The sequence below is a fragment of the Vipera ursinii genome (assembly GCF_947247035.1).
Source record: "Vipera ursinii genome assembly, chromosome: 3".
Classification (NCBI taxonomy): Eukaryota; Metazoa; Chordata; class Lepidosauria; order Squamata; family Viperidae; genus Vipera; species Vipera ursinii.
The window spans coordinates 119,582,238-119,598,323 of NC_139516.1; the positions used below are offsets into that span (position 1 = coordinate 119,582,238).

The following is a 16,086-nucleotide window of genomic DNA, read 5'->3' on the forward strand; positions in this document are numbered from 1 at the left end:
GTTACTTAAGGAGGCATTAGCCCACTGCTCCACCAAGGCTCTTTATGCTAAGTTTATGCCTTCTTTTTTAAATAAATAAGCCTGGAAGGCAGGATGAAGTATGTGCCCCCTTTTTTAAACCATTTCCAATAACTTCCCATCTTTTTTGGGGTAAACTTCAAAATGTTGTTTATGCCCTATAAAACCCTTTAAAGCTTGGGTCCAGATTATATGAAAATATGCCATAGAAGCTTACTTTTGCTTTAAAATCCTGTTTCTATAACATAATTGTCTTTGAAACACAAGCAATTGTTCTGGTGTTCCTCGATTCAGGGTTCAATATCCGTATGTTTAAGAGATATTTTCCAATAAAATAAAGCCTTACTGCATTCACAGCCCAGCCAACTACTGACCTGCAGTTTATATTCCTTGCGATTGAGAATGACAGCTGTTATCTGTTGATCCATGAAGATGAGGATGATAACTAGAATGGCAGGTACTGAAGACGCTAAGTATATCCACCAGGGATTTGCTCCAAATGGAAACACAAGCCAGCCTCGCTTGGGATTTGTAGGCTGCAGAGTGAATAATTGGAAAAGGTTAGCAAGACACAGGATGAGTTGGGAGTAGATAGCAGACATGTAAGCATTGCCTCTTAAAATATTTGGCAAATAATATCTGCACCTTAATTCTTGTCTAATCAAGAAAGAAATTATCAAGGCTGAATGACAGTTCCAGCTGATTAAATGGTAGAGAGATTGTTTCTATTTTATGGATAATTATTATAGTTATCTGATTTTTCAAAAATGGAATTGTTTCATAAATGCATTTTATGTCACCAATAAATAATTTTATATACTTTATAATTAAATGAGCATACTTTGTATATAATAATATGTATACCTAATAAGTGTGTGCATGAGAGTACCTTGTTTATAAAATATAAAGTATATACTTTACATGCAAAATACAATGATGTATCAACCATTTTGGTTCCAGAACTCAATGATTTAAACATTCTTATCAGAATTAGGAAATCTCGCTCTTAATTTTAAGAGGAAAAAGAAGAGTTACTTTTAAGATGTATTATATGCATTTGTATTATTATATTGCCAAAGAAAGTTTGATATTTAAAAAGGTTAAAAATCAGGTAATTACACATATTAAACTATAAAGTTAAAAGCAAGCAAGAGCAACAAGAGTCACAGCAGCATAAATTCAAGCAGAATTAAGGTTGGGTTAACAAATAATTGTTTAGCTGATATCAGTAGCTTATAAGGCTTAGCACAAAATATAATTATATGTAGGGCTACCACACTGGGTTGCTAAAATTCAGATGATCGCTAGATAGCAGCAGAGATTTTTATGAAACTAGTGGCTTTCTGGATTTTGCAGGCCAGATATGGTAGCCCAATTATTGACTTGTGACATTTTTACCATAGATACCTTCTTTCAGACTATGTCATGGCTTCATCTAATAAACATACCTGAGGACTAAATTGTTCAGGTGACTCTGGTCTCAAGACATTTACTTTCATATATACCGTAGTCCTCCAGTCCACATGAATAGCAACACTATCAGGTTAAATACCAGATTGCAAAGGGGAACCAATGGAGTGCCTTGGAAATGAAGGTCTATACCTCAGTTTTCCTTAAGTGTAAGAAGACCGAGGTATAGACCTTCATTTTGACTCTAATGTTAATGCCTTATTTACCCGATTTATGATCTTTCTCTGGAACCCCTTTAAACAGGGCAATCCAGTACTCATTAACTGTGAAAGGATTCCTAGATACAATGAGTTAACAAATGCAACTACTAAGTAATTACTAATCCAAGATGTCTTTAAAAAAGCTTTGAGCTCTAACCACATAGCACTTATAAGCAGCATCCTGAATACCAGGAAGCAAGCTTCCTATAATCTTCTCAGCTGTCCTTACCACTCTCTTTATGGACTTTCTATCTGAGGCACTGCTGCCACCAAACCAGACAGTGATGGAGCTTGTTAAAACACTCTCAGTTGTGCCTCTGTAAAAAGTGGACAGGACAGAAGGAGAAAGATGTGCTGTCCTCATCTGACGCAGGAAATGAAGATGCTGGTTTGCATGCTTCACTGATGACGTGTGGAGAGACCAATTCAGATTGTTAGTTATCTGCACCCTCAGATACTTAATATTGTTGACCACCTCTACAGCTGCATCCTTGATACTGAGTGGAGTATGACTATGCCGGCTCTTTCTAAAATCTACAATGATCTCCTTTGTTTTATCAACATTTAGAACCAGATTACTTTTATTGCACCAGTCCACCAGAGCCTTCACCTCTTCCCTATAAGTATCTTCATTGTCATCCTGGATAAGACCCACCACAGCTGTGTCATCTGCATACTTTACAATATGTTTCATAGCAGATTTGGCACAGCAGTCATGGGTCATCAAGGTGAACAGTAGCAGACTCAGGATTTAGCCCTGTGGAGAACCTGTATTCAGGGAGATGGAAATGGAACCTTTCTTTGCAACTCGCACAACGTGGGGCCTATCATGGATGTGTCAGTGAATGTGCTTGGAGAATATGCCCTAACAAAGTAGTTAGAAAGAGTTGCTTCCATTATTTGTTGAGGCAAACATCACTTATCTATGTTCTGAGAGAATAGAATAGAATAGAATAGAATAGAATAGAATAGAATAGAATAGAATAGAATAGAATAGAATAGGAGTTGGAAGGGTCCTTGGAGGTCTTCTAGTCCAGCCTACTGCTCAAGCAGGAGACTCTACACTATCTCAGACAGGTGAATGTTCAGTCTCCTCTTAAAAATCTCCAGTGATGGAGCCCCCACAATTTCTAGGGGTAAGCTGTTCCACTGATTGATTGTCCCCACTGTCAGAAAGTTTCTCCTTAGTTCCAGGTTGCTTCTCTCTTTGGTTAGTTTACAACCGTTGTTTCTCATCCTTCCCTCTGGTGCTTTGGTGAATAACCTGGCCCCCTCTGCCCTGTGGCAGCCCCTCATATACTGGAATACTGCTGTCATGTCTCCCCTATTTCTTCTTTTCTTTAGACTAGCCCAGGGGTAGGCAACCTCAGCTCTTTTATGACTCATGGACTTCAACTCCAGTCCATGAGTCATAAAAGAGCCGAGGTTGCCTACCCCTGGACTAGCCAAACCCAAGTCCCGTAGCTGTTCTTCAGGCCTTTGATCATTTTTTCCAAACTCTCAACATCTTTTTTGCGATATGGTAACCAAAATTGGCTGCAGTATTCCAGGTGTGGTCTTACTAGGGTTTTATAAAGTGTTACTAACACTTTGCATGATCTTGATTCTATGCCTCTGTTTATACAACCCAGGATTGTATTAGCTTTTTTGGTTGCTGCTGCACACTGCTGGCTCATAGTCAAGTGATCGTCCACTAGGACTCCAAGGTCCCTCTCACAGTTACTGTTTTTGGGCCAGGTCTCACCTAATCTGTATTTCTACCTTTAGTTTTTCCTGCCTAAATGTAAGACTTTGCTTTTCTCCACATTGAAACTCATTTTGTTGGATAGGGCCCATTGTTCAAGTTTGTCAAGTTCTTTTTGGATCCTGAGTTTGTCTCCTGGGGTGTTGGCTACTCCTATCCTTTAACAGAATTATCTGCCTGTTGAAGGTGAAATAACATGGAGAAAGCATGGAGTAAATGCTGAAGCTGGCCTCTGCACTGTGCTGAATGGTTACTTATCCAAAAATATTATCTACCAATAGGTTTAGGCCACCTGTCTTCGTTCCCATTATTCCATTCACTGCTCTGGTGCCTTGCACTACTTTGGAGTGTCGTATTGCAGCAAAAGTTGCCTACTGTTGGTGTTACTACTTCCAAGGATGCCCTTTGGGATTTTTTTTAAGAAACCCAATGTATTATTACTCTCAGTGTATTTGAAAGAGAAATTAGATAGCATCAATTTAACTCCTAATTAAAGAATAGTATAAGCACTGTCCTCATACCTTTTCCCTAACTAATAAACATAATATACTGTGTGTGTGACAGTGACACTCCAAGATTAGAGAGCTAAAATTCAGCAATAAAACCATGGGACATGATTAAGAATATTGGGAAAAATCCATCCTAAAAGGAACAAATGGAGGTCAGAGAAAATGGATCCCAAATTCCACCCTGCATATTATATAATATCCTTCAAGTGAAGACGTGACACCCCCCTCCCCCCTGAAAAGTATCCATTCTTTGCCTCTGGTTGAGCTAGTTTGGTCTAGTGCACAGGTAGACAATCTTGACTCTTTTATGACTCGTGGACTTCAACTCCCAGAATTCCTGAGCCAGCTGGCTCAGGAATTCTGAGAGTTGAGGTCCACGAGTCATAAAAGAGCCAAGGTTGCCTACCCCTGATCTAGTGGTTAAGGAACCAGACTAGAAATCAGGAGACCATGAATTCTAATCCAGCCTTAGCCAGGAAAGCTGGCTGGGTGACTTTGGGCCAGACACACTCTCTTAGCCCAGTTCACCTCACAAGGATGTTGTGGGAAAGATAATAGAAGAAAGGACTATTAGATATGTTCACCATCTTATTTATAAAAGTAATAAAGACAGGATGTGAATTAAAAAAAACAAATTAAAAACTCTATCTCTGCTGCAGAAGATACCTAAGCCTGAATTGAGTTTCTCATATAAGGAAATTGGGAATAACTAATGCAAAGTGGGATACCAAAAGGGGTTATATTAGGAGAGAGGTTTTCAAACATCATCAAGCTATAAAGCCTGTTAGTTAAAAAAGTAAATAAATTCTGGAACCCCCAACTAAGAGGCAAAGCCCTAAGTCAGTGGTTCCCAACCTTTTCTAAACCCCCCACCCCTAGAACTACTACTGCTAAGCTTGTAAGCCGCCCTGAGTCTTCGGAGAAGGGCGGGATATAAATGGAATTAAAATAAAAAATAAATAAATAGAACGCTTCTGATATATTCTTGCACCCCTTACAAAAGTTCAAAATTACGGCAACAAATTATGCATATACACTATAATTTTGAAAACCAAAGTTTTTGCATGCCCTGGAATATCTCTCGCACCCCCAGGGGGTGGGAGCAACCCTGGTTGGGAACCCCTGCCCTAAGTGATAAAAACGGCTGTGTTTAAGTTAACATTTCCCCCACCGCCCATATCAATTTGTCACGAACCTCATCAAGTTCTCAAAGAACCCTAGGGTTCCATACAACACAGTTTGAAAAATGCTGCTCTAGGATATCTTGAGAAACTGCACTCTTAAAAAAAAGTCACCTGGTCCTAACAGCATCCACTCTAGGATTCCTAAAGAATACAAATGTGAAATTGCTGACTTAGCAAGAAATAAGTTGGCACTCAAAGCAGGCTCAGTGCCAGCAATGTCAGTTGTGGAATGTAGTTAATGTGTCATGAATTTTAAAAGGGGGCCCAGGGGAGATATAGGAAATTGGAGACCAATCATTTTACTGTCTGTTCCAGTTAAATAGGTATAATAAAAAATAAAAAAGGCACATAAAGGGAATATTCTTGTTGAATGAAAATCAGCATGTATTCTACAAAGGTAGATCGTGCCTCACCAAGTTTTTTGAGAGCATTAACTGAAATGTAAACAAAGATGGCCCTGACAAAACAAGTACACTTGGATTTTCAAAAATTTTCTGACAAAGTTCTTCCTCAAAGGCTTTTGAGTAAACTTAGCAGTCACGGAATAAGAGGAACTGTCTTTTTATAGAATGCTGTTTTAAAAGATCAAAAAGCAAAGAACTGAAGAGTTTCTCAAGGAGGGAAGTAAATAGTGGAGAACTTCAAGGTTTAGTACTGAGACAAGTACTTTTTAATTTGTTTATAAATCATTTTGACATATGGCTAAGCACTGAGAAATTAGCCTTTCCACAGCTGCTATATAGTCAGTGAAGAGCAGTCAATATCTTCTCTGAGCTTCTCTTTCATGGTTAGTTATTTTAGACTCCAGTAATGGATTTGTTAATAAGGGTGGGTTACTTTACACTTACTTAAATTGAAGTGCCTTTTTTTTTACCAGGTTCCAATAAAATGTTCATACAGAGTTGCTTTGTTGGGATTACACAAGAAACAGCTGCATTGCCAACTGGTCTGTATGGACAACTGAACAAGTATGGAGCATCCAGGCAGATTGTTTACATTTTACAGTATATACTCACTGCAGAATACTATCTGCTTACATTTCTAATATTCCATAGAAACATGTAACCTGGAAGATCACAGAAAATCTCTGAGCTGTAGGTTAAACTGGAACATAAATAAATGCCTGACAAAAGTAGGAAGTATAAACCATTTCTGTAATGTTGCCTAAAAGGTAAAGGTAAAGGTTCCCCCACACATGCGTGCTAGTCGTTTCCAACTCTAGGGGCCGGTGCTGATCTCCATTTCAAAGCCGAAGAGCCAGCGCTTGTCCAAGGATGTCTCCGTGGTCATGTGGCCGGCATGACTAGACGCCAAAGGCGCACGGAGCGCTGTTACCTTCCCACCGTAGTGGTCCCTATTTTTCTACTTGCATTTTTATGTGCTTTCGAACTGCTAGGTGGGCAGAAGCTGAGATGAGTAACAGGCGCTCACTCTGTTACGTGGCACTCGGGATTCGACCCGTCAAACTGCCGATCTTCTGATTGACAAACTCAGCGTCCTAACCCACTGAGCCACTGCGTCCCTTAATGTTGCCTAGAAAGCTGCAATAATTGAAGTGACTATGAGGCCACCAGGAGTTGAGATTAGCTTGAAGGAGGCTATTCTAAGGCTGGGCTAAGAGCTCTTCTGTCTCATATTGACTAATCTTACCTGGAATGTGTTTGGCACAATAAGCTTTGGTGTCTCTAGTTCAAGAGCAGCATCAATTCCACAGAAGATGAGGATAGCCAGAATAATGGAGAAGTCACCCACGAGCTTCCTTACCTAAGAAGTGAAGTAACAGAATAGAATAACAGAGTTGGAAGGGACCTTGGATATCCAACTTTACTATTATGATTATGATTATTATAATCATCTAGTTCAATTCCCTGCCTATACCAATCTGAATAAATAGCTGTCCAATCTCTTAAAAAAGCTCCACTGATGGAGCACCCAACACTTTGGGAGGCAAGTCATTCCACTTATTAATTGTTCTCGCTGACAGGAAATTTCTCCTTAATTCTAGGTTGGATCTCTCCTTGATAAGTTTCCATCTGTTACTTCTTATCCTGCCCCCAGGTGCTTTGGAAAATAGGTTGACTCCCTCTTCTCTGTGACAGCCCCTGAAATATTGGAAGACTGCTATCAAGTCAACCTTAGTCCTTTTTTTTTCCGGTAGACTAGACACACCTAGTTCCCATAACACTTTTTTGTGTGCTCTAGCCTCCAGACCCCTTTATTATCTTTGTTGCTCTTCTCTGCACTCTTTCTAAAGTCTCCACTTCTTTTTTGTATCGTAGTGGCCAAAGCTGGACACAGTATTCCAAGTGGGGCCTTACCAGTGCAGTATAAAGCAATACAGGTTCTTCATGTGAACTTGATACTATCTCTCTGTTGACGAAGTCTAGGACTGCATTGTTGGTGTTTTTCTGGCAGCTGCAGCATGCTGGTGGCTCATACTTCAGTAATTATCCACCAGAACATCTAGATTTTTGCCAGAGTTACTGCTGTTGAGCCAGGTACTACCTATTCTATATCTGTACATTTGGTTTTTCTTGCCTTACTTTTCTCACCACTGAAGTGCATTTTGTTGGATAGGGTCCAGTGTTGAAGTCTGTCAAGATCCTTCTGGATCTTGAGCCTATCTTCTAAGATATCGACTATTTGCAGCAACTTGATGTCATTTGCAAATGTAAAAAAAATTCATTTCAAAAACAAATATAACAATTTAGAGTTCATCTCAAGTAACTACTAGACTTTCAAAAATGATGCAGGATTAAAATATTTTGTACTAAAAAAAGCCCCAATGTGAGACATATTTGGCTTTATGGAGCTAAAACAACAATCCTGAAATTAAGTCTTACTGAAGATAATTTTTTTCCTGATTAAATATATAGGAAGCTGCAATCTAAGGTGAGGGCGTGCAGGTCACACCTGACATCTGAATGCTTAGCCATTGTGATTACTACCAACGTGTTTCCCTGAAATTAAGACCCAACCGGAAAATAAGCCCTAGCATGATTTTTCAAGACACTCATAATATAAGTCCCACCCCCAAAATAAGCTTCAGTTAAGATCATCAGCCAGATGGACACATTTAGTACCGTATTTCCCCGAATATAAGCCCTAACCAAAAAATAAGCCCTAATGGGTCTTTTGGAGCAAAAATTAGTATAAGACCCGGTCTTATTTTCTGGTATTTTGTTTCTCCTATATGCTTTTCAACGACTGAATAGATGCATGACAGAAGAAGATGATGTTAAATTTGGTTTTGAATCTGAGATTCTTATTTGTATGAAAGTTCAAAAACAGAGCTCTGGATCCATTTTAAATCTATCTGCTTCTGGAAATAACAATAACATTAACTAGGATCCAATTGGTACTCCCAAATACTTGCTAGTTCACCATCTGCCCGTTTAGCGAGCTTGCTCCTGGGAATTGTCTGCCTTATGTATCTTCTATAGTCCCGGAGGAAACTCCTGCTTACCCAGTAGGAGGCAATCACAATCACCCACAATAGTCAGTCAAACAGCTCTTAGGGTAGAACATACTTCTGGGCAATCAGACGGGAATTCATCACATACACTTTTCAATTCGTAGGTTAGTACAGAACATACAACATTTTTCTTCACCCTTCTCCACTCTCTTTCTACCCAAAGGGAAAACCAAGATAGGTAAGAATGGAAAATTAAAGTAGAGATGAAAACTGATGAGATGGGATGGGGGCCTTGAGAAATAAAGAGAGAGTGAATGTGAATGAGGAAGAATTAGGGCACACCCATGATCGTTTCCTCTTGGTCCATTCTCTGTCTCGTCCCCATTTCCTGCAGGTTTCTACTTTTTTTACTATGCGGGTAGGCCATCGCTATCCTGGTATTTTCCAATAGGTTCAGCTGTAGCTCCCATCATATTGTAGGATAACTGGGGTAATATTTGAACATGTTGGGGTAGCCATTGACAGGAAGACAGAGTAGGTACATAAGCTTACTCGCAAGAAGGAAACATTTACTTCATAGATTCAATCCACATGTAATGGATAGGATAGGTTAGATAGGTACTTACACCAGTGGGAAAATAGCGACTTGATTTAAATTTTTTCAGGGTCGTAGCACAGAACAACGTTCCCAGAAAAAGAATGAAAGACATGAAAGTGATGTCAGGCACGTAGTTGCAACTGTTGCCCACTAGATGGCCTCCTAGTTGCATACACTGATCCTTGGTCAGGAAGGACCAGTTCCCAGATTCCACATCTGATTGCTGTGGGGAAAAAAAAGGATTGTGCCTCAGAGGAGCATAAAGGTATTGTCAAGGTATACATCACCACTCTTAAGAAAATATTTAGACTCTTTTTCCAGTGGCCTAAACAAGCTGGGAACTCAGGGAACTGTAATCCAACCAGTCTACAAGACTCCAGACTGGGTCAAGTTGTGGCTGAATTTGAGAGAAAATTATATTATTAGCTAAAAGTGGCCATGCACAGGTGCAATCCCCATTTGTTGTGGGTATGTGGTTTGTATTTTGTGTTACATCACAACTGATTTACATTTTTAAGAGATTTGAGTTTTGTATTGGATTATCGCTCTTTCTGTTTTTAAACTAGCCTCATTTTTTAAAAAATGTTCCCCATGTTTGGATTATTTTTTAAGCAAGCAAACAAACAAGCAAAGTGCATATCTGCCTAACCTACATAATATACAATATTATATTACAGTTAGTCCTTGACATATGACCACAAGTGAGGCCCAAATTTCCGGTGCTAAGTAAAACAGTTGTTGAGATTTGCACCACTTTACAACGTTTCTTGCCACAGTTGTTAAGTGAATCTGGCTTCCCGATTGATTTTGCTTGTTGAAAGATTGCAAAAAGGGATCACATGATCCCAGGACACTGCAACCCTCATAAATATGTGCCAGTTGCCAAATTTTGATCATGTGGCCACAGAAGTGCTGCGAAGTTATAAGTGTGAAAAAAAGTTGTAAGTCACTTTTTTCCCAGTGCCGTTGTAACTTCAAATGATTTCTAAATGAATAGTGAATAAATGAATGACTAAATGAACAGTCAAGGACTACCTGCATGGCCGATTTTTAAGGTTGGTTTTTAGGGTTTATCACGTGCTTATGTGTTTCGCACACATGCCACTAGAAACCATTTTCTGAAGCTGCCAGTAGATAAGACTGATATAATCATCAGAAGATGGGCCCAAGGAGGAAATGGGGCAGCAGCCTGCATGTCCTCCCATCCCTATGGCTTTCTTGAAGAGGAATTTAGTGCCTAGTGCAGTCTAACTTTTAGAATCTCCTACTCCTGGGCAAACCGGGTGGAAAGCACGAAAAGAGTCATAGGTCAGAGGAGCCACATGCACTGCACGCTCTGCTTCTTCAGTGCAGGAAGTATAGCTTGCAAAAAAGAGAGCTAAGCGTCTCTAGGCTACAACTGCAGGTTAACCCTGAGTCTATCTCACCTTCTGCATGATGGTCTCAGCATAGGATGAAAATGTACCTTCATTGATCATCTGGAATTTCACTTTTTATCAACCTACTGTTTTTTGTTTTTTAAAAAAAACTTTGTGTGCTCTTTGGCGTCTAACCTTGGTACATAGTCTTCTGATATTTGTGTGGTTGTGACTTTCTCTAATGATACAGAATCAGCAGCAGTGATGGTGGAGAAGTCCTCAGCAGCAAAACAGCAACAACAACAACAACCAAAAACCAAAAGGGCAACACATCCCAGTTATTAAGTGCAGAAAGATTGAAGTTCTCCAAGAGATACAGAATTCTGATCCCATGCTAATCACCGCATGCTACGCCCTACCTATATCTCACTTTCCATTCTTTTCTAGGGTAGTAGCCAAGTCTTGTATATTCCTTTGCTTCTGTTCTGTTCCAGCCTACGACCGGCCCTGTTTGTGTGACAGGGACAAACCCTTTTTCCTTTTGACAAATTAATAGGTTGGAAAAAACCCAACCCAAATTTATTTACAGTTCCAAAATGATAAAGTCTTTCAAACAAAAAAGCAGCAGAATATTTTCTTCAACCATAAGTACATGATTCAAAACATCCAACAAGAGTCAAACAAGAGTCAAACAGATTAGCAAGAACAGACCAGGATTCTCTTTGAATGTCTGTGAACGGTTGCCTCCAGCAACCAGCACTGCCCACACCTTCCCCTTTTATTATCTGTCCCAAGGCGTGGCTTCTCAATGCCTTCTCCTCCTTTCACTGAGTTGCCTCATTGATTTTCTCTGCTCTACTCTGCTGGATTGCCTTCTGCTTCTAGCGTCTCTGAACAGATTCAGCTGTGACTCCTCTGAGTCCAACACCTCCTCCTCACAGAGCTGAGCCTCATGAGGAACACAACTGGAGGGGCCAGGATGAGAGTCCTGCAGTGCATCAGAGCCTCCCTCCGACACTGAAGGCTCTCCAAACCCCTCCTCCTCCTCCTCCTCAGATTCCTCAGACTCAGCTGCTGGGAGCACAGGCTGACACTGAATCACAACAGCTTCCATCTAGCGGTTGCCTGGCCTTTTGCAATATGTATATGGTTTTTTGCCCCATCTTTCATTCCTATGTACAGTATTAAAGGTGAAAGTAAAGGTTTCCCCTGTCCAGTCGTATTAGCTAATGAAAATAATTTTGTTACCTGTTCAGAACTGTTGAGATTAGAAAACAGGGTCTGGTTCAGGACAGAGGAGTTGCCTGCAAGAAACAATCATCCAAAATATCAGCAGTCCATTCTTATTTGTGCAATGCAAGGACTGGAGACGATGAGAAAAGCGAGAACTTGACAGAATTTTTGGATGTCTGTTTGGTGGCATCTTAAATATCTCTTCACACAAACAGGTTGTTAACATAACAGAAATACATATTATTTCTTGTCATCACTCTAAAGGCAGATTTGCAGCATGGCCCCCTGTTAGGTGGACATTGTTATTTAAAGATTTTTTAAAAGGAACAATGCAAGACTAATCAGAAAAGCGGCAATATCAGAGAAACACAGGCTGGCTCAGAGAAGAGGGGAATGGCGCTGCAATGTATCTATATCCGCAAATGGCATCCTCCAGCCTCTACCCAGAATATCAAGGAAAGAAAATGGCTGACGGATGTAAAACAGAGGAACCTTTGCTTACGAAGCCAGGCACTATCTAAATGCAGGAGACTAACCTACTTGGACACAAGTAGATCAAACTATGCAGGTACCTCCTTTTTTGTGTTAATGATTTCAAGTCCAATTAGGCTGCTTAGGCCAATCAGAGCTTTCCTTTGAGGTACGGGAGATCACAAGTCACTATTTTCAGCACCATTTTTAACTTCGAACGGTCACTAAATGAACTGCTGTAAATTGAGGACCACTCGTATATTCTTATAAATATGCTAACAGTTACTTTTCTAGGTATTTGTCAAGAACGGCAAATCTTTCTTGATGACTTGCCATCCCAAGGCCGCTCTCCCGAGCCCATCCTCTCATCACCACATCCCTGGCTGCTCATCTTACCTGTCTCAGTCCCACTGCAGGTACAGCTATACAAGGTGATGTCATTGATTTTATACTCCCAATTGACAGGGTAATGTTCCACCAGGGACAGCATCTTCTTCACCGCATCGTAGATGAAAATGAAGCTGATGAGGGCACAGAAGCCTTCCTCAGTGAAGCGTGTGAAGTACTGCACCAGGTAACTGGCTTCAGTAGCCACCAGGATAAGCCCAAAGAAGGCCACCCATAAGCCGATCCAGAGGCGAAACTCTAAATAATCCAAGCTGTGGTCTCTGAGAGGAGGGAGGAACCACAACAGACATAGGTTCTAAGCAGGTAAGTTTTCTAAAATGAAGCCTGAGCTCAGACAGTTAATCCATTAACTGAGGACCCAGATTGTTGGGGGCAATTAAGCTGACTTTGTAATAATGCCGCTTGGGGTGTGTGTGAAAGCCCTAATAAGCAGGCATATACATAGAATGAAGGCTATTGCTAAGCACATTTGATTTGTGCTTAGATTGTAAGCAGCCCTGAGTCTTCGGAGAAGGGCGGGATATAAATGGAATTAAAATAAATAAATAAATAAATTTCTAGCAGGACTACCCCCAAATCTCAGGTTAAACTGAAGAATTTCCCTTAGAGTGGCTCTCTTTTGCCTGTTAGGAGACTGGCATCCGATCACCAATAATGAATTCCCATTAGTAACTGGCTTTTACTGCCTTGCAGTTTGACTCACCTACTTGAGTAGTTACCAGAAGAGGGTGAGATGAAGTGCCAGTATCAGGTTTTTTTTATAGCAATCATTAAATAATTTCAGGGAATAAATTGAGGGCAGTGGATTCATCCCTTAAAGAAGAACAGGCCCTTTTCTTCAGTGCTGGAGCTCAGGAGTCAGTAACTTCTTAGTTACCCTATCAGAATACATTGAATATACAGAACACGCTGTCAGGGTATACTGAAGATGTTTATACAAAAGCACCTTTTCCTACAAGCTTATCCTTCCAAAGTACTTGAATGCAACTCTCATTACACCCAATTAGCACGTTCTTGGTCTTGCTGGATAGGCAGGATGGGAATTATAGCCTACCACAATGGGCAGATTCTATTTAAGGGAAGAATGAGCTTGAAGGATGAGCTTTGCTGTCGTATTCGGTATCCTCCTTGCACTTGACTAGTTCAGAATTAATTTACACGATCATGTTGGAAAGAGAAATTTGGCTGATTTTCTTCCGCGAGCTGATTGGCTAAATCAGCCTTGTAAATGTTCCACCTAACACTCTTGCAGAACAGCCTGATTTGACATACTTGAATAAGATTTATCAAAGCAAGTTGACCTGGATGTATATCAAATCACTGAAACGTTGTGTCAGATATTAAATCTATTTTGACTTTTATCATACTGCAGTTGTGTTTTGTTCTAAACTACCAACCAGTAGCAGTGTTCAAGTCAGAGGAAGAAAGACAGAACGACAGACCCAAAGAGCAAGCACGAGTATTAGCTATTCAACAGGCACAGGCACTGCAAATCTTATATGGTCCCCAATCATCTTGATAAGGCTCATGGAAGGCTTGCTCCCAACATGCATACCGATAGGAAGCTCTACTTACTTGCTGAAGGAGAACAGAAGGCGCTCAAAGACAAGGACGGGCCCAGTGCTACTCAGGATGGTGAGAGGCTGCCCAGCAAACAGGCAGAAAAATGCACCAGCGAAGGCAGTACCCAGGAAGCTTTCCAGGACACCCTAGATCATATGAGGAAGCACATGGCTTTGCTTGGTTGAACATTAGCATAATAAGGTAAAGGTAAAGGTTCCCCCGTACATGCGTGCTAGTCGTTTCCGACTCTAGGGGCCGGTGCTCATCTCCATTTCAAAGCCGAAGAGCCAGCGTTTGTCCGAGGACGTCTCCATGGTCATGTGGCTGGCATGACTAGACGCCAAAGGCGCACGGAACGCTGTTACCTTCCCACCGTAGTGGTCCCTATTTTTCTACTTGCATTTTTTACGTGCTTTCGAACTGCTAGTTTGGCAGAAGCTGGGACGAGTAACAGGCGCTCCCTCTGTTACACGACACTCGGGATTCGACCCGCCAAACTGCCGACCTTCTGATCGACAAGCTCAGCATCCTAACCTACTGAGCCACCGCGTCCCTATTAGCATAATACCAGCTCTCAAATGATGGATACGAGTCCACCAAACTGCATAACCACACAGCAATACGAAACTCTTTGCCTACTGCCATCGGCAGGAATGTACATAAGACTAAAGAAAGGCAGACTGATGTGAGGAGGAAAAGCAATGGCAGTTACAGAAGGATCGTAGCTTTTTGCACAGACCTGCATGTTATCTGTGGCATCTCCCAGCATTCCTCCAAAGGTGATTGCATTGGTGACTGTAGCCAGGTAGATATAGAGGATGGCTGAGAGGCACTGGAAGCTGAGGCCATCAGAGAAGTCACTGCCATACCAAGAGGCTTTTCGTTGGATATCCTTTAACAACCCTCCAAATAGCCTGCAAGAAAAAGTCTTCTAATTTTAAAAAAATGCTATGCAGTACATGTGTATTTTGGATTGTATTTCTTTCTAAACTTGTACCCTTGGGAAAAAGGTAGAAGAGAATTCAATTTGGCTGTTTTCAGGGCAGTACAATTCTCCCCTGCAGCTGTACAGTGAAGAGAGAGATCTCCAGGGTTTAATTTCCCCAGCCAAGCCTCTGTGAGTTTCACCTTCCAGTCTTCTCCAGCTCTTCACTTATGTACGGGTGCCCGTGCGCCTGTCGGTCATCCACAGCCGATTTGTTTCCATTCGCCTGGGGACTCCAGTCACGGATGCGGATGGAGATCCTGAGGATGAAACATGGATAGTATGCAACATGTCCATTTTGTGTACACAAAAGCCATATTGTAATGACGGTGATTGATTTTGAGCTAAAGGTCATATTCTGGTTCTCACAACCAAACTCCAGCTATTTCCTGTTACTTCCATTGCAACTCAGTATGTAAGCAACACATCAGAACACCATATCCAGAGAAAGAGCCAATGTGGGATGCATATGTATTCTGAAGTGGTACCGTGGGGAGTTTTACTACTGACTTATCACAGTGTATACCATTTCAAAGCAAAACAGCAGAACCGCATGCTTCCTCATATGATCTTGCTTCTAAGAAATAATTAAACTGCATGAGAAAACAGATTTGTCATCTGGTTAAGTTGCAGATCAGTGAGTGACACAAAGATATTCTCTGGGAACGGAATCTGTGACATTTTCACAACTTCAGCCAACTAGGATTGCAGAGGTCATTGTGACAGCTGGAGGAACCGCACCTCTTTCAGCAAACGGTACAGAGCTGGGAAAACGAAGCATCTCAGCAAAACGTCAGTACAGATATTTATGGGAAATATATGGATTTATATCCAGATGAAGCAAGTAATAATACAATAAGGTAAAGGTTCCCCCGCACATGCGTGCTAGTCGTTTCCAACTCTAGGGGCCGGTGCTCATCTCCATTTCAA

The 16,086-nt window shown here is 41.0% G+C and overlaps 1 protein-coding gene across 1 annotated transcript in view; it reads right to left on the reverse strand.

Moving 5' to 3' along the window:
- Nucleotides 1-16,086, reverse strand: part of SLC4A9 (solute carrier family 4 member 9) — a gene marked incomplete at its 5' end in the record, with an annotated part of 50,294 nt that overhangs the window by 11,712 nt on the left and 22,496 nt on the right. Inside the window, 8 exons of the mRNA XM_083358332.1 lie at nucleotides 393-554; nucleotides 6,776-6,889; nucleotides 9,167-9,361; nucleotides 11,745-11,800; nucleotides 12,597-12,868; nucleotides 14,184-14,317; nucleotides 14,911-15,085; nucleotides 15,300-15,416. Of these exons, the coding sequence (XP_083214458.1) occupies nucleotides 393-554; nucleotides 6,776-6,889; nucleotides 9,167-9,361; nucleotides 11,745-11,800; nucleotides 12,597-12,868; nucleotides 14,184-14,317; nucleotides 14,911-15,085; nucleotides 15,300-15,416 (1,225 nt within the window). The remainder of the gene's footprint in view (nucleotides 1-392; nucleotides 555-6,775; nucleotides 6,890-9,166; nucleotides 9,362-11,744; nucleotides 11,801-12,596; nucleotides 12,869-14,183; nucleotides 14,318-14,910; nucleotides 15,086-15,299; nucleotides 15,417-16,086) is intronic.